Source organism: Doryrhamphus excisus, linkage group LG17 (assembly GCF_037039965.1).
Source record: "Doryrhamphus excisus strain RoL-2023G ecotype Guam linkage group LG17, RoL_Dexc_Guam_v1.1, whole genome shotgun sequence".
Taxonomy (NCBI): Eukaryota; Metazoa; Chordata; class Actinopteri; order Syngnathiformes; family Syngnathidae; genus Doryrhamphus; species Doryrhamphus excisus.
This window is the reverse complement of record NC_136373.1, coordinates 1,034,567-1,057,224: the sequence shown is the minus strand read 5'-3', so window position 1 is coordinate 1,057,224 and position 22,658 is coordinate 1,034,567. Positions and strand designations below refer to the sequence as shown.

The 22,658-nt window shown below is 42.8% G+C and overlaps 2 protein-coding genes and 1 long non-coding RNA gene across 6 annotated transcripts; 1 reads left to right on the top strand and 2 right to left on the bottom strand.

Moving 5' to 3' along the window:
- Positions 1-45: 45 nt before the first annotated feature.
- hnrnpa1b (heterogeneous nuclear ribonucleoprotein A1b) lies at positions 46-3,821 on the bottom strand. Of its 4 annotated transcripts, XR_013630211.1 has the most exons (12): positions 3,663-3,821; positions 3,073-3,189; positions 2,855-3,001; positions 2,555-2,765; positions 2,381-2,473; positions 2,244-2,306; positions 2,114-2,167; positions 1,904-2,026; positions 1,714-1,848; positions 1,584-1,645; positions 515-575; positions 46-295 (listed from the first exon to the last, which is right to left on the bottom strand). XR_013630211.1 is itself a non-coding variant. In XM_078798235.1 (11 exons), exons 1-10 carry the CDS (start codon positions 3,672-3,674, stop codon positions 1,593-1,595), a joined length of 1,008 nt encoding a protein of 335 aa, XP_078654361.1. In that variant the 5' UTR covers positions 3,675-3,821; the 3' UTR covers positions 1,096-1,411; positions 1,584-1,592. The 4 variants fall into 4 exon arrangements, 3 of the variants coding, with proteins under 3 accessions (XP_078654361.1, XP_057941787.2, XP_078654362.1); XM_078798235.1 differs by lacking the exons at positions 46-295; positions 515-575 and adding an exon at positions 1,096-1,411; XM_058085804.2 differs by lacking the exons at positions 46-295; positions 515-575 and adding an exon at positions 1,096-1,411 and having other exon boundaries at positions 1,714-1,833.
- Positions 3,822-4,260: 439 nt separating this feature from the next.
- Positions 4,261-7,440, top strand: cbx5 (chromobox homolog 5 (HP1 alpha homolog, Drosophila)). Its single transcript, XM_058084185.2, has 5 exons — positions 4,261-4,429; positions 4,813-4,998; positions 5,277-5,502; positions 5,625-5,725; positions 6,624-7,440. The coding sequence occupies exons 2-5, from the start codon at positions 4,868-4,870 to the stop codon at positions 6,763-6,765; spliced, it is 600 nt and encodes a 199-aa protein (XP_057940168.1). The 5' UTR covers positions 4,261-4,429; positions 4,813-4,867; the 3' UTR covers positions 6,766-7,440.
- An 801-nt stretch (positions 7,441-8,241) lies between these two features.
- LOC144901997 (uncharacterized) lies at positions 8,242-22,087 on the bottom strand. Its single transcript, XR_013630212.1, has 3 exons — positions 21,925-22,087; positions 21,471-21,532; positions 8,242-8,851 (listed from the first exon to the last, which is right to left on the bottom strand). It is a non-coding gene; the product is annotated as an uncharacterized LOC144901997 (long non-coding RNA).
- Between the last annotated feature and the right edge of the window lie 571 nt (positions 22,088-22,658).

Below are 22,658 nucleotides of genomic sequence, written 5' to 3'. Positions count from 1 at the left end.
TTGAGCCGACCTTTTTTTTTATTTTTTGATTTTTTTTGTGCCGACTTTTTTTTATTTTTTGATTTTTTTTGGTGCCGACCTTTTAAATAGACCAAAGTCCTTAAGTCCTAAATCTGGAGATTTTGTATTGTATTTTTATACAAAAACCACATTACAAGTTTCATTAAAAAAAATAAAATTTTATTAAAAAGTTCACAAAAAAAAAAAGTCATGAGCTTATAATTTTGACGAGATAGACCGGCTCTCGTCTGACCTGGACGAATATCTTCAGCACCAATTCATCCTTCTGAGGATTCTACAAAAAAAAAAAAAAAAAAAAGTATTTGTGTCATCATAACAGTACCGTTGTCTAGATCAGTGATTTTCAAGCACTGTGCCGCGGCACACTAGCGTACCGTTCAAAAAAGGTTGAAAATCACTGGTCTAGATTGTGCGTGTTAAATGCAAATGCGAGAAAACGCACTTCTCTTGATGACAAATATGCACAATTTAGTGGAAAAAAGCCAGGTTATACCTGATTATTTGTTGTCAGAAGAAGTTGGTCCCCCCACTGAGAGTACACTTCACTGCACTTCCTGGAAGCAGAAACAGAGTCAATAACAGGAAATACGCAACATGCATTTTCATTCACTCACGGCATGCAAATATATTGACAATTATGCCATTGACCAACTCATTAAAGATAGTTTTCACAAATATCATTAACGTGCTACACATCTTACTAGCGGCTACATGACAAAGCAAGGTGTACTGTCAGTAGTTGAGAAGTCTGGTCTTACCTACAGGCATCATTTAAGCCTTTGGTAGCTGCTGCTTGCTAGCCTCAGGCTTTTGTTCTCACTCTCCCCCCTGCTTCAATGATCCTGGCGATGACTGCTACTTCTCTCCCTCAGCTGGCTTCCATGGCTAGCCTCACAAGACTTCGCATGTAAGCTAGCATCCTCCAGATGTTCTGTGCCGTCTCTCATGTCCCTCAACCAGTAGAAGGCGCATGTGACTATTGCATGGATGCTCATAACAGACCTCATTTCCATGATGTGCATCAATTTTTAGACCACCCCTCCCCAAAACCACTAAAAGGAAGCTAAAAGTTTGTTTTAAAAAAACTGAAAATTTGTTTATTTCAGCTTGACTTGGGTGCAATTACAAATAAAACCAATTTTGGACAAAACATCTACATAAAACCCTCATTGGAATGCTTGCTTTCCAGAAACAGATTGAAAAAAAAAACACGCTTAAATGAAAAACCCTCCACAATTTAGCTATTGTACAACATCTCTTGCAGCAGCTGTAATCTGCCACAAGCATTTTTTTGGCTGAGCAGATTTAGGAGGTAAACCTGCAGCTGCCCTGTCACTTCCTCTCTCCTTGCTCTCCTCTTGCTGTCATTTCCTCTCCTAAGTACTCAGTCCTGTTGAACAATACGGAACAACATTGTTAACTGTGCACTGACTTGATACGACCTGAGATCCAGAGTGATTTTTTTTCCAAAATACTGGTATGAACTGCACAACGAATCCCTGCTACTACAAAAGACTGTGGCAATGCTGACAAAGTCGGTCGCTGTGGTGTAATACGCTCACCTTGTCGCTTCAAAACCGCCCTTGACGTCCATATCCGCTGTTTGAGCTTCCGCCGTATCCGCCTGAAGCATAACAAACATGCAACTTTAGTTGGTATACAATAATATTTGAATTAACTCATGAGTCCTACCATAGCTCCTGCCGCCACCGCCACCACCAAAGTTGTTCTTCATTGGGCCAAAGTTAGAGGACTGGGAGTCGTAGTGGCCCATGTTGTTGTAGTTTCCGCCGCCGCCGCCGCCGCAGTTGCCTGCAATATTACATTCTCATAATAAACTATTGATGTAAAATAATACATTCGGGATCAGTAAGATATTCACCATAACCGTTGCTGTCGTAGCCATTTCCACCATAGCCGCCACCTCCACCCCCACCCTGGCTGTAGCCCTGGTTATAGCCACGGCTGCCTCCATTGTTATATCCACCAATACCGCCTCCATAACCTGCATAAACATATATATATGTATATATTAGTATAACCCTCACAAGCTATACAGCAACTGAGCATCAGTCAAAAGAAACGCGCTTACCGCCATCACCTCCATTGCAGTTGTAATGGCTGTCTCCGTATCTGCCCCTGCCACCTGGAAGTATACCATATATACATCAAGTCAGAATCGGACACAAAAAGCACGTTACAAAGTCGCAGACGGCGCTTACCCTGGTTGAAACCTCTGTCATAGTCATAGGGCCTTCCGCCACCACTCCGACCACCTGAAAATCCTGACAAAATAAAGCCAAACATTAGAGCCGTGTCGTGTGTACATTAAAAATGATGCGTAATGAAGACACAGCACCTCCTCTCATACCCATTCCCGACTGCATATCCTGCCTTGGAAGGGCTTTCCTTACTTCACAGTTGTGAGAGTTAATTGTGTGATATTTCTGGACTGCATGGGAAGAAAAATGAAACATTTAACAAAAAAAATTTTTTTTTTTTTTTACTATAAACTAAAGTAGAAATCACTTACTGACAATCCTGTCGACTGAGTCGTGGTCATCAAAGGTCACAAAAGCAAATCCCCTCTTCTTGCCAGTGTTGCGATCATTCATTATTTCAATAACCTCAATTTTTCCAAACTCCTGGAAGTAATCACGCAGGTGCGATTCCTCTGTGTCCTCTTTAATTCCCCCAACAAATATTTTCTTCACGGTTACATGAGCACCCGGTCGATTGGAATCCTGGAAATAGACACCGCAGTCAAACAATTTCTTTCTTATACCACCACAAACAAATAGTTTGGTAGCGTCCGTTAATATAGATGATATACCTCTCTGGAAACTGCTCGCTTGGGTTCTACCACTCTTCCGTCAACCTTGTGGGGACGGGCACCCATGGCAGCATCAACCTCCTGAACAGATGAGTAGGTGACAAAGCCAAAACCCCTGGACCTCTTGCTGCCAGGGTCTCTCATCACCTAAAGCAAACATCATCCATTGAATACAATCTCCTCTTAGTGTGGTAAATTGTTAGAATTAAATGACTTACCACACAATCTGTAAGACTCCCCCAGTGTTGGAAATGTTCCCGCAAACTCTCGTCTGTGGTCTCGAAGCTCAAGCCGCCGATGAACAGCTTGCGGAGCTGCTCTGGCTCACGGGGAATCTACACACATACAAAAAAAATAATTCAAAACCTATCCGCGTCATATTATTTGGTTTAAAATGACACGCATTTTCTCTTTCCTATTTTGCATTTAACGTGACTGCAATACAGAGTCGAGCCGTACATTGCATCCTCGGCTCGGTGTTCCCAATTGTACTGGGTTGAGACGCTTCCGCCATTACGCTTCCGTGTGATAGCAATTGGCTAATACGTACGGCTAAAAATAAAGCCCTAAATGTACACGACGCTACCCACGCTGTTTGAATTCGTTAAAAACTGCGTGAAACAATTCACACAGTGATAAATTCCCACTAACACGGACACCTTAAGAACAAAAGACCACGAGGATTGGCATACAAAATGGCGGCTTGCAGATCTCGTCGGTCACGGAAAGCGATAGTAAACGTACAATAAAACGCACATTGTCGACAGCTATATTATAGTTCCGCATGCATTAACAACTGAGTACTTACATCTTTCGACATCTTGCAGAATTTATTTTTGACGACAAATTAAAATTTGCGTGTGGAAGGCAAACTGCGTCAAGAGAGCACAGGCTGCCCCTCAACAGTACAATAAATAGAAGCAGAGCTACCTTATTGACTCAGCTATTGGTCACTGCTTCCCGCTGCGGTCATGCGTCACCGAAGAAGTGAGTGTCGATTGGGCAGGGCTCTGTCAATCAGTGGTAACCTCCAATCCCTATTAGGTAGGCGTATGTTTTGTGCGGTGACGACCGAAATATGCATATTCTCTGGTACATTCATAATAGTATTTACAGAATATTTTAATCACACGTTAAATTGATGTATATGTGTATATATTTGAACCGACTGAACTGCGTAAATTAGTGTGCATTGGGAGACATTGATCCTGGAACGTAGCTGTGTGTGGAGGGGGGTCTCCTCCATGTATTTGTCTAATCAGTGCAATCATACAAATGCTAAAATCTAATATTGATTTTCTGCCATGTGCTGCACTATAACCACCAACATTTGACTGCTGCCAAAAAAATGTTAAATATGTTGCAGGGAATGGCCCTGACTGAGTAAATAGGTCACCAGCTGACTGAGGGGCGTATACGTTTATTGTGAGCCTTTAACGCGCGCTTTTCACGCATAAGCAAGCGCACTACCTTTATGTGGTCTATGCTACATGCTAACTTAGCAGCAGGGCCACAAAAAAAGCGAATTCCCCGTGCAGGCGGTCGATCCAATCTGGTGTTTTTCGCGTCAGTAAGGTAAGCGAACCAGTAAGCGTCGCGGCGATGTGTGCGAATGCAAGTAGCGATATTTTTATGCATTAGCACTGTGTTAGCTGGCGAGTCCAAACGGAGTGCTAACTAGCAAGCATCTCTTCGGTGACCATTGATTAGCTAGCTAGGAATAGCAAACACTTTGCGTTAGCGTACCTGGGCTTTTCTCATTTTTGTCCACGGCTACGCGTGGATATATTCACCTTAGCGAATGCTCGGCTTGTTATGTCGCCCGGGGAACATACACATAAGTCTTGTTATCGCAGTGCTAGCTTGGAGTTAGCTTATTTTGTGGCGTCCATGAGAACCTAAGGTCTTTAGCCTGCTTGTTTGTACACCTTATTTCACCATTGAATTTTCATCTGCAGGAAGAACATCAAGTAAACAATAGTGTCTTGTAACCTTTTGCCAACCAACTCTGCAATGGGCAAAAAGTCTCGCGAAGAGGACTCCTCATCATCGGATGAAGAAGAGTATGTTGTGGAGAAGGTGCTGGATAGGAGGGTGGTGAAAGGCAGGGTCGAGTTTTTTCTCAAGTGGAAGGGATATTCAGAGTAAGTTTGCATTTAACAGCATTTACACACACACACGAATACGGGACGTGATTAAAGTGCAACGCATGATGCACAGATCTTTGTTTGTAATGCCGTCATTGTTAGCCATGACGCATTAGCACTAGCTCATGTGGGAATACAGAAAGCCACTATTGCTCACAAGCATCATGGATGTATGAATGATAGGATTATGTGTAAGACCATCCATTTAAGGAAGCCACATGTAAAACAACATGGCTGTTCTCGCCCTGACCCACTCTATTATGATTTACCCTCAGCAAACACAACACATGGGAACCAGAGAAGAACCTGGACTGCCCGGAGCTTATTTCTGAGTTTATGAAGACCTACAAGAAAAGTGGGAGCGCTACTTCAAGTAGTGGAGGCAGCAAGTCAAACACAGCTCCCCCAGGACGTGCGAAAGACTCCACTGGCTCGAAGAAGAGGGGCTCTGATGACGAGGACGACGAGGAGGGTGGAAGCAAACCTAAAAAGAAAAAGGAGGTAGGGATGCAAAGTGGAACATTTAACAGTAGTTCAGTTTGCATATTGGGAACGTGAGGATATTTGAATATTGAATATTGTTCAATGTTAATTTTAGGGTTCATGTTTGCTTTCTCTTTCAGGAGGAAATTCTAGTGGCCCGTGGCTTCGAGAAAGGCCTTGAACCAGAGAAAATCATTGGTGCAACTGACTCGTGCGGTGATTTGATGTTCCTAATGAAGTGGTAAGGTTTATTTTTCCCCAAAATTATATTTACTAATGATAGCTTAGTGAGCCTTGAGACGAGATGTATCACTTTCGTAAATCAGTGTTATTTTTACCTTTTCCACAATTTCAATATTATCAATTCACTGGCACCGCACACATTCAGTCCTCCATATTAATTTTGCATCATAGCATACTTTAAATGAGGTGCTATGTGGCAACAAATGTTAACCTAATCCTGCAATGATGTCTATCTATCCATCCTTTTATGTATACCTCCATCCAATTTCTATGTAGCTTATTCTCACTAGGGTCGCGTGTATGCTGGAGCCTATCCCAGCTGACTTTGCGCGAGGCAGGGTACACCCTGGACTGGTCGATAATGTAAACATATGTTCCAAAATTTTGAGATATGTAATTGCATGCCTTTTTAATCAGATAAAAGGCCACATAAGACAAAAGCTACAATTGGAAAATCTCACATGCATGTTTTTGGAATGTGAGAGGAAACCGGAGTACCCAGAGAAAACCCACAGGGACAACATTATCCACCCCGTATAGCTTTGAATGAGACGCGCTGTATTCATCTGCGGTGCACAAGATGAAATGCTTAAATTTGGAACGCCGTTAGCCGAGGACCTCCTGAATAATATTAATAGTCTATCGCAGGGGCACAAACAGGATTTCAAAATGCATCGTTGAGGGATTGTCTTAATTAACTACTGAGTTGGTCCTGCAAACACACCACAGATTAGCAGAGTGTAATATTGTATGCTAACATAAACAATACCTTTCAACATCAGCAGTTTGGCATCCAGACCTTCGAGGTTAACTTCAGTTTTGTTTGAAGGAAAAATGAATTATGTGGATTGTCTGTCAATTAAATCGTAACGTCGGACTGTTTCTCTCTCCCACAGGAAAGACTCTGACGAGGCCGACCTTGTGCTTGCCAAGGACGCCAATCACAAGTGCCCGCAGATCGTCATAGCCTTCTACGAAGAACGCCTCACCTGGCACGAAGACAGCGACAAGAAGGAGAAGGACGCTGTCAGCGCGTGAGTTGCTCACCTCCAAAAGGAAGGAGCAACTTCCCGGTGACAGGGACATCCTTGAGTCAGACATTTTTTTTCCCTCCCTAACCCATCCCCTCCTCTGTACATTGTCCAGCAAAGACACTAATACAGTGGACACAGATCCTCAGCCACGACCCACCGGTGCTCAAGGGCCGCACTGCTGAGGAGGATCCATCACGCAGGAGAGAGGCTTTGGCAGATACGGGCGATGATGTCCTCTGGGAGTGTTTCTACTGTTTTGTCTTTGTATTCTTCACCCATTTTTTAAAAATGTTTGAAGTCATCATACCACTTTGGTATTTTGCATCCTCAAGCACATCGAAGTCAGCTGCAATCTTCTGTGGGGAATATATTTAACAGCAAGCTTGTTACAAGGTGGGTGTGCGTACCCACTCTGAACACGCACCATTCGACTGCTTCAGAAGCAGTGTTTGCGTTTTAGTTCCTCTGTGTTTAATAGCATACCATCGATAGAAACAAAATACACTCAAGTGGTCATAGGTCTCGGGCCAATTATGTCTTTTAAGGTAGTGACAATTTCCCTGTCTGTTTTTAAAGCTGTCATTTTTTTACATGTCAGACACTTTGTAGTGTTTTTTTTTTAATTTCTCGATGCTATTACATAATATGACAATTACAATAAATGGACTTTTTGCTCGGATTTGCTCTTTCCCTCCACCCGATTAAACAGCAGATTGGGTCGCTTGCAAACCAAACAAGAAGCATCACCGTGGTGGAGTTCTGCCACCTTGTGGCCAAAAATATATAACGACTCAGTCTGATCGCCTTGCAGTCATACTTAATACTTAAATAAGTTGTTTGGGTATTAGAATAAGCTTTGAGTTATCACTTCACTATCAGGCTCGCTCTGGCTTTTTGTAGAGATTCACCGACAGTCTTTAGTTCGTCCTGTTTTTGTCTTGAGCAATTAAAATGTATATTCTAGACGGTGATAGTTTTTTAATGTTTTTTTTTTCCTAATCATTTTTGTATTATCATTGAAGCTACTATAGCTTTCCATTTGACAGTGGATTTTAAAGTGAACTTTTCTTTCATGATGTTACAGCAAAATACATTATTAAATTGCTTGGATGTTCAAACTGCTGTTGGGATTTTATTTTACAATAATATATATTGTATAATTCTATAATATATATAATAATGAAATATATATATATTTAGCACGGGCCAAGTGGTTAGCGCGTGTTTCCTCCCCATTCCAAAAACATGCTAGGTTAATTAGCCACTCCAAATTGTTAATAGGTATGAATGTGAGTGGGAATGCTTGTTTGTCTATATGTGCCCTGGGATTGGCTGGCCACCAGTCCAGGGTGGACCCCGCCTCTCTGCCCGAAGACAGCTGGGATAGGCTCCAGCACCCCCTGCAACCCTCGTGAGAATAAGCGGTAGAAAGTGAATGAATGAACATTAAGCATGTATACCACCCATGTCCAGCAGGTGTCAGTGTGGAACAAAATAATTCAAACTACCATTTTCTGCATGGCCGTCTCCACTTAGTCAGCTCCCAATGTCAAACGCGCCAACCAATGGGCTTCTGGAGCTCTTAAAAAGCATGTGATGGCAGCCTTTTAGATTTTAATTCGTCATCAGTACTTAATCAGAACAGCGGAAATGATAAACAATACAATGTGATGAATGATGTCAGGCATTTCCCCCTCACAAAGCTACATTTCATTATCCGGCAGAGGAACAGCCCCATGTAAGTCACTTGTCATATAAATGTCTATTAAGATTAGTGTTTCTACTTTGGGGGTACACTAAAATAAACAGCAATGGAGGTTGAACCTAATCCTTTTCCCTCTCTTAACACCTTTTTTTCTCTCTGTCTTGCAGCCTTTTATAGTGCGTCTTTATCATTGTCTCGCACACGCACACATATACAAAGAGTCGTCTAAAGTGATGGAATTTCCCAAGCAAAAAGCCTGTTATGCTGTAAATGTAATGCAAAGGTCACTAGTAAATTTCCAGCCGCAGGGACCATTAAGACGGGCAAAGGGATGGAGCAGCAGGCTGTTTTATGGAGCTTGGAGCCGTCTGTTGACAAACCCTGGCTGGTCGGTTTGAATGGGGAAAGCATAGTGGGGGGGGGGGGGGGGGCAGCAAAGAAAGAGAAACATGTGAGGACAGGACAAAATTATTTTAAATATATTTTTATATTCAAGATGTTAGAAATACACTTACTGGTTCACCCCAACAGCATGATGATATACTGCATGTAATGAAGAGTTCAACTAAATACAATTATGTATAACAACTCTGTATATTATCATAAAAGTGTTCTGCTAATGCAACCATAATATAATGGTAATGGTAATGGTTTCATTTCATTTGAACATGCATCAGATTACAATTGAGACCTCCATCTGGTACTTTTATAATCAGTAACTGTTACATTTGTTCACTTCCTGCTTTCCATAATACAGTTTAAAGTTGTTGTTTTTTTTTAAATTCAAATTTTGTAATTTTTTGTCTCGTACTGAAGTGCGAGGTAATATTACATATTTTCTATATTGGTACTTTTACAATCAGTAACTCTTACATTTGTTCACTTCCTGCTTTCCATAATACAGTTTAAGGTTGGGTGTTTTTTTTTGAATTTTTAAATTTTGTAATTTTTTTGTCCCGTACTGAAGTACGAGGTAATATTACATATTTTCTATATTGGTACTTTTACAATCAGTAACTCTTACATTTGTTCACTTCCTGCTTTCCATAATACAGTTTAAGGTTGTTGGGTTTTTTTAATTTTGTAATTTTTTGTCTTGTACTGAAGTACGAGGTAATATTACATATTTTCTATATTGGTACTTTTACAATTAGTAACTGTTACATTTGTTCACTTCCTGCTTTCCATAATACAGTTTAAGGGTTTTTTTTAAGTTTTAAATTTTTTTGTCCCGTACTGAAGTACGAGGTGATATTACATATTTTTTATATTGATATTATTTTTTGATGCATTCCCTTAATGATATAATGCATTTTAATTACCACCTTAACCGTGTACAGCCATTGTTAGAAATGACTATGACACAAGCAGTGACGTCATTGCTGGTGTACATAAGCAACATTCTCACACATGCACGTAGAGATGCGTCTTGTCTTATATTAGATTCAAACACGCACCCTCCCCATGCTCCCAACTTGTGGTGCAAATGAGTTCCACAGGGTTTTGCCCGCTGCAGAGGTGGGTCCCCTTGTAGCACATTACACCAAATGAGTGTTGGGGGAGCTACTGTGCAGCTGTGCAACCGCTGCAGAGGGCCTAATCAGTGTTATACAGCGTGTTTAAAGGCGGAGCCCGGGAAACAACAAAGGTGCACAATTGTACCCTAACGACAACTTGCGACACGATGCGCCATTTTGTGTACAAACGCAACCACAGCGGTCAGCGCTTAAAGCAGGCTTGAGTGCATATGGTGTGGCTTTCACACATCGCAACGCAGCTAGCCCGCAAGCTGCGTGTTCATTACCTTGTTGCTTCCTGACACGCATCGCCGTGGCGATGACTGGTGCACTGATCTGTGCGAAGGTGATTGCGATGCGATGCTCTAATTCGGGCGGCTATCACACTTAATGTGCAGTAAAGTACCGCAGACAAAACTGCTTCATTCCAAATGCCCACACACCCCCCCCCCCCACGCTGCGCCACAGCCAGCCCTCCGCTTGCTGTGTTTCCCTATCAACACCACCACACACACTCTAACACCACCCCCACTCCCTCATCTCGTCTCTCCACCGGGGGAAAGAGTTATAGCTGCCATAAAAGGCAGGTAATGCATTGTTAACTAATTCTGCCTGCTCAGAGCTGATATATCCTCCGCTCTAAATCTCAGCACTTCCAATAAAATGCAAATGCTAATGCTTGCCCTCTATGAGCTGATATCATTTTTAACAGGCCGGAGGTAAATGCCTGAGACAGGCGGGATGGGCCTCAAAAGGTGGCTTGGGTGGCTTTTTTGGCACCCCGTCAGAAAGGAAAGTACCAGACCTCGTGCACGCGTTTGAGCAAGCAGATGTGGCGAGGCGAACGCCGCTGTGTGTTGCTAAATGTGCGCGGCACGTGTGTGTGTGTGACTGCTTTGGCATCTTCAGTCATTACGTCAAACGTGAGCAACGATTTGCCTGCGGATGTAATGGATCATATTTCCATCTTAATTGTAATGTTGCACTTCATGTAACCTTGGGCTTCTAAATATTGATCCACTTCTAGATTTTCAATTATCCCGTGCCGTTTTTCTGCCAACCAGTGATTTGTGTCCCGTCATATCTAGAGGCTTGTCCAGTAATTAGACCATAAATTAATTTGCAAAGAAGAAAAAAAATCCAAAATAAAAAGAGTATTAAGTAAGTCTTCTCCAGACATCACACAGTCACAGTAAACCACGGCGGTGTTTTATTGAGTGGGAGATAATTGGATTACAAATTCCGGCGCCATAACTTTTGTGTCTCTTTTCTTTAAGTTAAAACCACACTGCTGCTAATGATGCTTTGTAAATCCTCTCTTTAATACACGGAGAGAAATCATCCACAGACATAGTTGCAGCTAATTACCAGCAGGGCAGCAGCAAAATGATCAGGAAAAAATGGGTCTATTAGGTTGAAAATGTGTGAAACCTGCAGTGAAATGTGCTCTGAATCCTTCAGTGGATTTAACCCAAAACGCCCCCCCCCCCTACACACCCATGAAGACAGACAACAATTGTGCTTTCCGAACTTAACTCTTATTTACCGCGCGGCTCATGCGGAGGTCCTATAAAACGCAAAGGCATGTTGATTGGTTTTAAATTGCGGACACGTGGTTTCCTGCCAGATTAGCTCATTGTCCCCTGCTGCCAAATTAGACATTGTAATTCACGCCGTTGCTGCACAGCGGACTGCTGTCTGTGACTGCAGCTCTCTTTTACTATTTGAAAATGCCCATTAGATAAGCTCGACGTCCTCACTCATAGTAATTAGGAAGAAAAATGATGCAAAAGAAGAGCCTCGACTTGGGGCTGGCAAATGTTAAATCAGCAGGGTCGGACATTAAAGCACACACTATAGCCCGTTTTACACCGCCTGCTAAAGCTGTGATTTTTCCCGGCTTTTTTATGAGTCGCTGTTGTGTAAAAACCAAACTGACACGGAATGGAGGAATGGATACGCGGCTTTCTTGGGTAGTAACACCGTGTAAACAGTGTTTATAGCGTCATACGTAACAGTCACTTGTTGCACCCTGTCACTATCCAAAAGGTATTTTAAATGTAAGGCCAGATGACAACACAAAATGCACTTTTGAAATGAAACTTTCTGTTATTAAGGGAGAAAAAAACTAAATTATACTATAATTAGATCTATCAGTCTGGAAAAGATGAGAAAATAAAATTCACAAATGGCAAAAACATGGAACAGTTTCATGGAAACCTTCAAGAGGTCACAAAAGGCCCCACAACAACATCCTCAGTTAAGGTCAGTGGTCAAGACCACGCCATAAAAAAGACACTGGAAGAAAAACAGCCGCAATGACAAAAACTGACCAAAAATAATATTGCGCAGCGGTGAGTCATCCAAGAGGTCACAAAAGACCCCACAACAACATCCTCAGTTAAGGTCAGTGGTCAAGACCACACCATAAAAAAGACACTGGGGAAAAACAGCTGCAATGACAAAAACTGACCAAAAATAGTATTGCGCAGCGGTGAGTCATCCAAGAGGTCACAAAAGACCCCACAACAACAGCCAAAGAACCACATGCCTCACTTGCCTCAGTTAAGGTCAGTGGTCAAGACGCCCCCATAAGAAAGAAACCGGGGAAAAACAACTGGAATGACAAAAACTGAACAAAAATAATATTGCGCAGCGGTGAGTCATACAAGAGGTCACAAAAGACCCCACAACAACATCCTCAGTTAAGGTCAGTAGTCAAGACTCCACCATAAAAAAAGACACTGGCGAAAAAAACAGCTGGAATGACAAAAACTGACCAAAAATAATATTTGGCCTCAATTTTGACCCAAAACACCTTTATGATCCCCAAGACCTTTGGATGGGACAAAAGTTAAACTGGCGTAAAAACATCATAACAGCAGTAAAATATGGTGGTGGTAGTGCGATGGTCTGGGGCTGTTTTGCTGCTTCAGCACCTGGAAGAAAAATTTAACAATGAATTCTGCTGTCTACCAAAGAATCCTGAAGGATCTGTTCGTGACCTCAAGATGAAACAAACCAGCAAGTCCACCACTGAAAAGAAGACTTTGTAGTAGCCTTTCACACACATTGACTAATATTTACATTTGTTTGATCATCTGAAACATTGAAGTGTCACTCCAGAAATGTGCGGAAATGTCTATACAGAACCTGGCAACTTGCGTAGAAAGACCCTTCCAAATCTTCTCTCCATGAAGAAGCAGTACTAACCTCTCCCCTAGCAGTGTGTAGGTGTAAGACCGGATCAGTCTACCTGATCCGGATGATACCTTGGCTGTTATTGTGTGAGGTCACAGCTGCCAACAAGCTCATATCTTCCAGGGCTCAAGACTCACGGTCAAGCCAAACGCAGCCGACCCACCTGCTCCCCTTTTCTCCATCACGACATCCCTCCCCGGATCAAACCCTGCATACTGCCAGCCTGCCGCAGACATCATGTGTCCCTGAATTTATGACGGAGACTTATTGGCGTCACGAGGCATCTTGAGTTTCCCCTCATGCGGTCATATGTTTGGTGAGCGTTAATCCATTAACATTCGGAGCAGACACGTTTTGAGGCCGGCTTCCAGCCCCCGCCTGAGCCCTGACAGTCTTTGACCCACAGCTGACCACCACTTCTACATCGCGCAGCGCTGTAAACTCTCTTATGTTACACTGTATTGGTGTGATACATGCTTGGGGTCTAATACTGGATGCCAGGCTAATAACCGGCTGCCCGACAGAGGAGGGCGAAAGCACATCTGTCTACTGTAATACCCTACACATGGAGCGTTAGAATCATACTATATCCATAACCTTTTTATATTTCCATCAAAAATGACAGTTCAGAGCACAATGAAATCCTCTACAATTGCAACCGAGACCCCAATGACCTGATTCTTGATATGCAGGAAACCTCACACAACAAGTGCTAGCCATTCATTTTCTATGCCGCTTATTTTCACTAGGGTTGTGAGTACGCTGGAGCCTATCCCAGCTGTTTTCAGGCGAGAGGCGGGGTACACCCACAGGGCACATATGGACAAACAATCATTCAAACTCACATTCATACCTATGGACAATTATTAGGATGTATGATATTGGTGTTTTTGCCGATAACCGATATGCCGATATTGTCAAACTCTGGTTTCTTGGTACATGTCTTGCAGGCTCCCAGTTCAAGCCCTCTTGGGTGGGGGGGGGGGTGGGGGGGGTCATTGTCCTCTTGGCCCTGGTCATTTGCCCTGGGACCACCAGCCTCTTCTTGTAGATCATTGCCCACCCTGGCCATTTCCTCCTCAACATTCAGCACCATATTCCGTGCTTCCTCCTTCTTATCCGGGTCAAAATAACAGTCTTTGTAACCATGGTTACAATTGCATAAAGAGATTCACTTTGCTTCCAATGTTTGGCTGTTTGCACACCTTTGTCTGATTCTTCCATCTCAGGGACATCTGATGTCCTTAGTTAGCTGCTAGAAGGGTTCCAAGTAAGGTGATCATCTTCTCCGTAACTCTCCACTGAGTTGCTGTCGATGTTCCAGGGAGTTCATAATCAGCAGCATATGCACCGAAAGGCCGCTTCTAGCTCCACAGGCTCTGCATCATATAGTATGTGGAATTCCACCTGGAGGGGATAAGTCTTGTTGCAGCCTTTTCACAGGCACGTTGAGTTGTTTTTGTACGTCTTTAAAACAGACTGCAAGCAAGGCTGGAGTTCTTGACGTGGTCTACAACTCGCTTTTCCACAGCCGGGGCAGCACCTCCGTTGACTGTGAGTTGCAAAGTGAACGCCATGCAGGGCAGACACCAAACTCCGACGTAGCTTTGACCAAAGTTGAGTTGTTGGCTCCTATAGAGCAGATGCACACAATAACCGAACCGCAAAGCTTTCTAGTTCTTCCAGAATCTGCACCTATTCGGCTGCATTTCTTTGGATTTCATGGTTCCCGCAAAAAGTGTCAGTTTTATTATTATTAATAAATTTATTCCACCCATGGCCCGCCGCAGTTTGTTTGTGTATATGTGCCCTGCAATCGGCTGGTACCCCAAGTCAACTGGGATAGGCTCCAGCATATCCATGACAACGGATGGATGGGGTAGCTTTAGGTGCATTTTACATCTCATTTGTGTGTACTTGGTAAAAGTCATTAGTGGAAGACGAGCATGGAGGAAGAAGAAGAAGAAAGAGAGAGAGGTGGTATCATGTGTTTCCACTTTTGACCCCTTCCGTTGTGCACACCTGGTTCGGTTTAGAACATGCAGAAGACTGATGGTGGTTTCATCTGCACGGTGGAGGTGTACATGCAGACCAGAAAAAAAAGCCCAATTTGTGTTTCTTTTGTGGCGTGGTGGTATCTGCGCTGGGGTGTGCGGGCACAAACTAAACACCTCATTGTCAAATGTTAAAATTAGGTACTTTTGTACTTGTTGTAAACTGGCCAAAATGATCATACACGGCGTACAAAATGGATGGAGTATTTTGAACACAAGTGCGCAGTGTCCTTCCAGAATGAAAACATTCAATTAGAAAAGCAGCTACGTGAAAATGTATGTCAGATGTGCTGCCTCGATGATGAGAAGCGCCACCACACACCCCGAGCCGCTCATCTGTTTCCTATTGGGCTACAGCCATTCTGGCAGGAAGGCACGGGCAGCAAATAAAGGCCGCTTTGGAATGACGGTAAAATGAGAGTAAAGGGGCAGCGAAACAGGAAATGACAAGTGTGACCCACCGGGCCCACTTACTAGCTTGCCAGAATACGTGGGCCGCAGCCAACCTACTGAGCCGACAAGTTTCCATCACCTGCTGCCGTTGGTTCCCTTCGGCGGGAGACAAAGGATGCTTGTACCTCTGCTTAAATCACCCGTGTGCGGAGATTTAAACTCGGATCTTCAAGATCTCCTGTGTGGTCCACAAACTAACCACTAGCCCAATATGCGGCCCTTAAATGTGATATAATTTCATATAATATAACAATGCTGACCAGTGTTCAACTCTACATTATTGAATTACATTTTAAAAAAGTATTCAATGTATTACATGTTAGTTTTCCACCTGTCTGATGCTGTCTCATTACTGCCCCCTGGCATGTTGACTGCACATTACAGCCACAGAGCTCCATGATCCCAGAAATCATTCCTGTTTCCATCCAGAGCTTTTTACAGTACCTCCAGCGCTCCCTGGTGATGGATTAATGCACTGTTGTTGTCATTTAATGGTCATTTTATTGCCCTAGTGCAATTTACCAGGCTTTATGTGCCTCCGCTGTCCTGTCGAGCAATGCGCAGGCGCAGCGGGTCAACGCCGTCCCTCGCCTAAATGCTCACTGCGCATGCGTACTGGGTTGTCGGCACACATATACCGTATCAACACACACTCGCAATCTAAATCAAACACACAATTAATTTAAACACAAATGGCCGACTATACAAGCAGGCAGATGAAAGCATAGGTAGTGAATCTGTCAGCTGGCTGGTGGCTGCCGTGTTCCGGTCTCACCACCTGAGGGCGACATCGGTCACATAGCCTGAAGATGCAGTCTGATGCAATCTTCTTTATCTGCACGCTTGCTGTGTTGGCTGTGATGCTGAGGTGAAAGCGGAGGTCACATAGTCGGATGCATCATGGGTAAAAATCCTACCTTTGTGGCTGACTGTCCCTGTCCACATTTGATGCCTGCTTAAGGTTTAATCATCTCTTTTTTTTTATCAAGATTAATATCAAAGACATTTTGGGCTGTGTATCAATATCAGGGTTTTTATTTTTGATTGGTCTGTATTAATGTGATTTACACAGTCTGGTTGTTATTCCCGTTTTATATACCATCATACATATTTATTGCCGTTTTTAAATTCTGTACACGCCTTGAAAAGGACCCCTTAACACCAGGGGTGCCCAAACTATGGCCAAACTATGGATTTTTGGACCCTGGGAAACACAATTTTGGCCCACAGAAAGTGGTTCTACTATTTTGTAGGTCCTCTGTCAGTGGCGGAGCTAGACATTTGTCATTGGGGTGGCCAAGGGGTGGCCATGACCGACACAGGTTGTGGCAATAATGGCCCTTCTCCCTCCACCGTGCCTTTCAGAAATGAAAAATGTTCGTGCTTTGTGCTTACTTATTATAAATAATCATAAAATGATTCATTAGATTTGGCACGGAATTATCTCTTTCTCTTGTTGACACAATACTTTAATGTTTTAAGTGTGTAGTGATTTATCAGTCGTAAATCACTTGATATATGTCTTAATACTTGCAAACATGGCAACAGTACTTGACTTGTTAGTTTTTTTAAGTTACGCGAACACACCCACTCAAAGTTAAATACTGTATGAGAACGTTGTTGCAACATGTGGGGAATATTTGAGGGGAGAGTCTATATAATGCATATAATGCAATAAAAAGCGTATATAAATTATGTCGACTATTATGACATTGTTAATAGTAGACTAAAGTAGACTAAAGACAGGATATGTTGCTGTAATTGTTTCCTATTTATTTCCACATGAACATTGTCTACTAGTCAGATGGAGTAGCTGTAGCAGAAAGCGGCCACCAGAGGGAGCACAAACACTGTTATTGCTATCCAACCCACCTCACCATTTACAAAACAAATGCTACTGAACTTGATATAAGGATACTTATATCGATTACTTCTCAAACCTAGTAGAGTAAGTCACTTCCAAAGTGTAAGAGCATATTTAGAATTATTTCCACTTTTATGTGACATATTGTATGCGGGTATACACCTGTGTGTACATTTCCGTCACATTTGTACATTTTTTTTTTTTAGCAAGGACCTGTAACCTCAGAGTGTCTTACGCCCTAAGAGCTGCTGATCCATCACTCTTAATGGAAGAGGATAAGTTTCAGCCAGTGAAAGAGAGATCAGACAAAGGCGGGAGGATTTATGGCAGACGTGGAAGTGGAACTGGCATGCGGGCCTTGATCTGAGCCGGGCTTTGGCTGGACGAGGTGAGGCATTGCCTTGGGCCAGGGTCATTCCCATGCACACTCACACACGCACATGCAGACATAACTCCGGGCCGGGAGAGAAACACCACAGTACAAAAACCAACCCCCCCTCCTTGCGTTTGAAGTCCCCAAGCCTGATTCATAAGGCCCGACTTTTGCATGTCTATCTTCGCCAAATGAATGGAGAAATCTTTGCGGTGAAATATGGAGTGGGGACCTCTTACAAGTTAGCCGAGGGGATGACCAAGGTGTAAATTATGTGGGAGTCCCCGGCCGGCCTTATTTATGAGAGGCCTGTCAGGTGTTTAGGTGTTGGTGTGAGATGTGCGGCTTAAAGCGTTTACTTTGGTGTTAATCAGCTCGCGCGGGCTGTGTCTGGTTGGAGGGCGTGTGTTTACATGCGTCTGTGTTCCAGGCGCTCTTGTGTGCCCATCGGGGGCCTTTAGGTGAATGCTTTGTTGCAAACGGGAGGACGTGCGCTTGTGTTTGTTGGGACTGTTTTGTCTGGAGGACATCGTCATTTACACAGATGGGCTGAAACACTAGCTCGCTGTCAGGCCCACAAAGGTGATTTTTTTTTTTTTTTTTTACAACATCTACACCTGCCATCACCATCTTATATTATGCACAAAAAATCCAGACATCTTGTCTGTGAAAGTAACCCATTGGAGGACATCAGGTATCACTCAGCAGGTATTTCGACCCTTCACGACATGATTGATAGTAATAACACTAATAACAGGAGCTTCTATTGTCCCGTTTTGTGTTTGCCACCACAATAGCAGCAGAATTGGCTCCAGTGTTTGGTTCCTCAAAAGATGCTGATGGGAAAAATGCGTACAAGGAGACTTGAGAGAGGTTAAGAACATGAGACAATTGCTGAGCAGGAGGTGGGCAGGATGTGGAGACCAGAGAGGATGATGTGCTGGAGGCAGGTACATCTGCATTGTCTCCAAACACAGCTTTGGCCTGTCCGAGGTATCTCTATCCCAGCAGCGCCCAGTGGCAGATTTACAGCCTCTCTTTATGCATGTGTGTCTACGTGTGGCTCCGCGTTCAAGCGGCAGGGATAAATTGAGAGCGAGGAGGGGAGCGAGCATGTGAGCGGAGGTGAAGGGCGGCGAGCAAACAGCAAACGGCGGCGCATTCCATCGATATCGCAACGCCCATTCTGTACCGTATTTCATCATCTTCTCCAACTTTAGCCGTCCATCCTTTCTTCCGTCTCATATCCTGGCTTTTGTCTTCTTCTTCGTCTTCTTCTTCTTCTTCTTCTTCTCCTGGCACTCACTCGCCCCCTCAGCTGGGTCCCAGGCCATAAAGGCCTCTCAGGGGGAAGGTTGTAAATCTGTCTCCCCATCTCAGGAGATTTCCTGGAGCTCGGCAGACTCAACAAAGCCAGGGCAGTGTGGAAGACCAAATGTTTGACATGCACACACACACACACACACATGTATTTGTAGAAAGACTTTGCATGTGTGCAGATATTTACTTGCACAAGAAGTACGCGGTACGTGTACTAGGGTACAAGCGTTACAAGTATACATTAGTAGTAATCCCTGTTCCCCGACCTACAAGCCTTTTTGTGGGTGTTGGGAGGCCGTCCAGACAAGCTTGTTGACTCCTTTTATTTTCTCACCCCCCCCCACCCCCTTCTCCCAGCCCCCACTTCCTTTTTTTCTACTTCCCACTCTGGTTTATTGCACTTGATTCTAGCACGGCCATTCCTGAGATGGCTCAGATAGCAGCTGAAGCTAAATTGCCCGCCATAAAGTATCTGCAATAGCAATGGCGCTCGGCCGCAAGGAGGCACGAGGCAGTTTGGGCCCGCTGTGGAAACACAAGGTCTTCTTTTTAATCTTTAAATGTGGAATATGAACTCTGCTTCAACATCCACAAATCACCAGAATCTTTCTTAAACATTAAACGATTCGGTCGCATGATCGATTTCCTGAGTGCCTCTTCAATCACTTTTATGCATACAATTTTCAAGAACATTTGGCTATTTGAGCGCCTGGTTTTTGGAGAAAAGTGACTGAAAATCAAAAGTAAAATGATCTAATGGTATTTTGGCACATCAAAATGCTTCTCCGTGGTACTACTAATTACTCAGACAAGACAGGCTAGTTAAAGTGAGATGCAGTGATTGATGGGGGAGTCGTATATTTGGCTGTGCTATGTACCTGTCACATGGCTGACAGATGGTTGACTGCCGGGCTCAAATTCCCCTTCCTGTTTGTATCTATTCTTGTGTGACAACAAATGCACATGCGGGGTCTTGCCTCTAGAGGGGGTACGTATGAAAGAGTACACTTTGGGTGACAAAGGCAGACTTTCCCAGACAAAGGAGGAGGTGAGCTAACTCAAGAGCTAATGTCTTTGCCCGAGAGTGAAAGTCAGGTAAGACTACTTGCCGGGGAAGGACAGCAGGTTATGTTCCTACAAGCCTGAGTGGCTTTGGGAGTGACTAATCTATCCTCGTCTGGCTCGTACGTTGCTGTGGGGTGCCAAATTCTTTTCAACAAAGACGGAGCGTCATCAACATAAAGCTCGCGCCAATGAGATGAATATGAAGTATTGAGAGTAAACTGTCAGGTATACGGGTACGACGATCCGTCACTACTGTTTCATTGACTATTCTTTTCAAAAATATATTTCATGGAAATGGTTTTATTTCATTTCAACATGCATCAGATTACAATCGAGTGCATCTTGTAATCAGTTCCCAGTTCCACATGTCCAAAAGGAGTAGGAAGAAGCAAAACTTATTAAATCTTACCCCTCCATCTGGTACTTTTACAATCAGTAACTGTTACATTTGTTCATGTACTGCTTTTCTAATTTAATTTAAGTATTTTTTTCATTGTTATTTTTCATTGTATTTTATTTATTAATTTGTTATATATTTTTTAAATTTTTATTTTTTGTCCCATACCGAAGTACATTGACATTGAGTGAACTGATATGGTAATAAAAAATACATATTTTTTAAATGACATTGAGTGAACCGATATGGTAAATGTGTACTAAACCACAGGGACAACATTCCAGCCATGAACCGTTTAACTTTTTTCCACAATTTTAAACAAAAATACTATAAATTACTATTCTTTTTACTGTAAAATAGATAGCAGATTTCAGTAGTTTTGCTTCATGTTTACGCTAAAAGAGCTACAGTTGCAATGATGTCATGAGGGTGCTACTAGGAAGTTGGTCAGAAGTAGGCATGTTTTGATCTTTCATTGTGTTTTTATCTTACAAATCTTTAGTAAGTTTGATCACATGTATAATTATTACAACTAGGGATGTTCCTGAACCTGTATCGGTCCAACATCAGCCGAAAATCAGTATTGGATGATACTGACCTGCATCTATGCACCTCATAGAGTCCTACACACACAACCACACGAGAGTGCTAAACTAAGCTAACCCCAGCTAGCTTCCATTCACGCTGTTAGAAGTCGGAAGGGGGGCTGTTTGGTATTTGTATTCGCCACAATTCAGCCATCCACTGGGGAAATACTCACCCAAAGGAATGTTCCTTCTCCCGGGTCCCAGATATGGCATCACAATAACAAAATACAGTAACCTGTAAGGACAGATATAGAAGGACAGCAGTGAGGGCACGGAGCAGCAACGTCTTTGTCCAGATTGTGTCTTTTATTGAAACTTCATTCATTTTAAGAATTACAATATAGAATATATATACAATATACAATAATTGGTCGCGAGTGTGTGCAGGAGCTCAATAACTACCCTCAACGAACTTGCCTGTGAGAGAAGACTGAGGGCCATCTAAACCCAAAATGGCCGCGACGCGGTAATAACTGCCGTCTAAACTGCGCCTGGCCGGATGTGACAGCTTGCTCTAATTTCAAAAGGGCTTAACAATATATGAGACGTAAGATATGCTTGAATTACTTCCCTTCACGAATTATTAATTTACAGAGATTTAATTTGTTCCTCTTAACAACAACTGACCTGTAAAGTGGACAGATATGGATGGACAGCGACGTCTTCGTCCTGATTGCGTGTGAGCGTAGGCGGAAGTCCACGCCTCAATGCAATCCTGGCACAACAGCTCCCGAGACAAAGGTTCCACCTGAGTACTGCCCCCACTGTGTAATATTATTTTATTAGTTTTTTTATTTATTTTATTATTAGTTTTACATTTTTTCACCGTATAAAGTCATCAAAAAATAAACGTGTATATTTGCTGTTTTTGTGTATGACAACAACATGACAACAACATTAAACAGTAAATTCCGTTTTTATTAGCCAATTCTATGATTACTTCCGCAATTCTGTGAAGGTTTTGTACAACTTTATTAACATTTTGTTGTGGTGAAATTCCATCGTATGACCTTCAATATATGTGCCACAATATATGGATTATAAGACATGTTTGTTTATACTTGTTAAGAAGCTGTGACAAATTTACGGAAGTCAATGGGAATTATAATAACATATAATCATGCTCAGGGACCGTTCACAGCGGCAGGTTGCGGGTGTAATTACTTCAGTTATTGTGGTTAAAATGACAGCAAACGCGGTGACGTCCCTCAAAATGAGCCAATGAGATCATTAAAAGCGATGGGAAGAATTCACATGGTGCACTTTTAACTTCAAAGTCTCTTGTAAACAATACAAATTGATACAATTTACTGTACAGACTCAAGTCCAAACTGAAACCAGTAAGAAATTGCATGCCTAGT

Coding starts and splice junctions, on each gene's coding strand:
- hnrnpa1b (XM_078798235.1), bottom strand. Junction 2,766..2,854: donor AGCGAGCAGTTTCCAGAGAG/GTATATCATCTA, acceptor GTCTATTTCCAG/GATTCCAATCGACCGGGTGC. Junction 1,849..1,903: donor CTACGACAGCAACGGTTATG/GTGAATATCTTA, acceptor GTTTATTATGAG/AATGTAATATTGCAGGCAAC.
- cbx5 (XM_058084185.2), top strand. CDS start 4,868: ATGGGCAAAAAGTCTCGCGAAGAGGACTCCTCATCATCGGATGAAGAA. Junction 4,999..5,276: donor AAGTGGAAGGGATATTCAGA/GTAAGTTTGCAT, acceptor ATTTACCCTCAG/CAAACACAACACATGGGAAC. Junction 5,503..5,624: donor AACCTAAAAAGAAAAAGGAG/GTAGGGATGCAA, acceptor TTTCTCTTTCAG/GAGGAAATTCTAGTGGCCCG.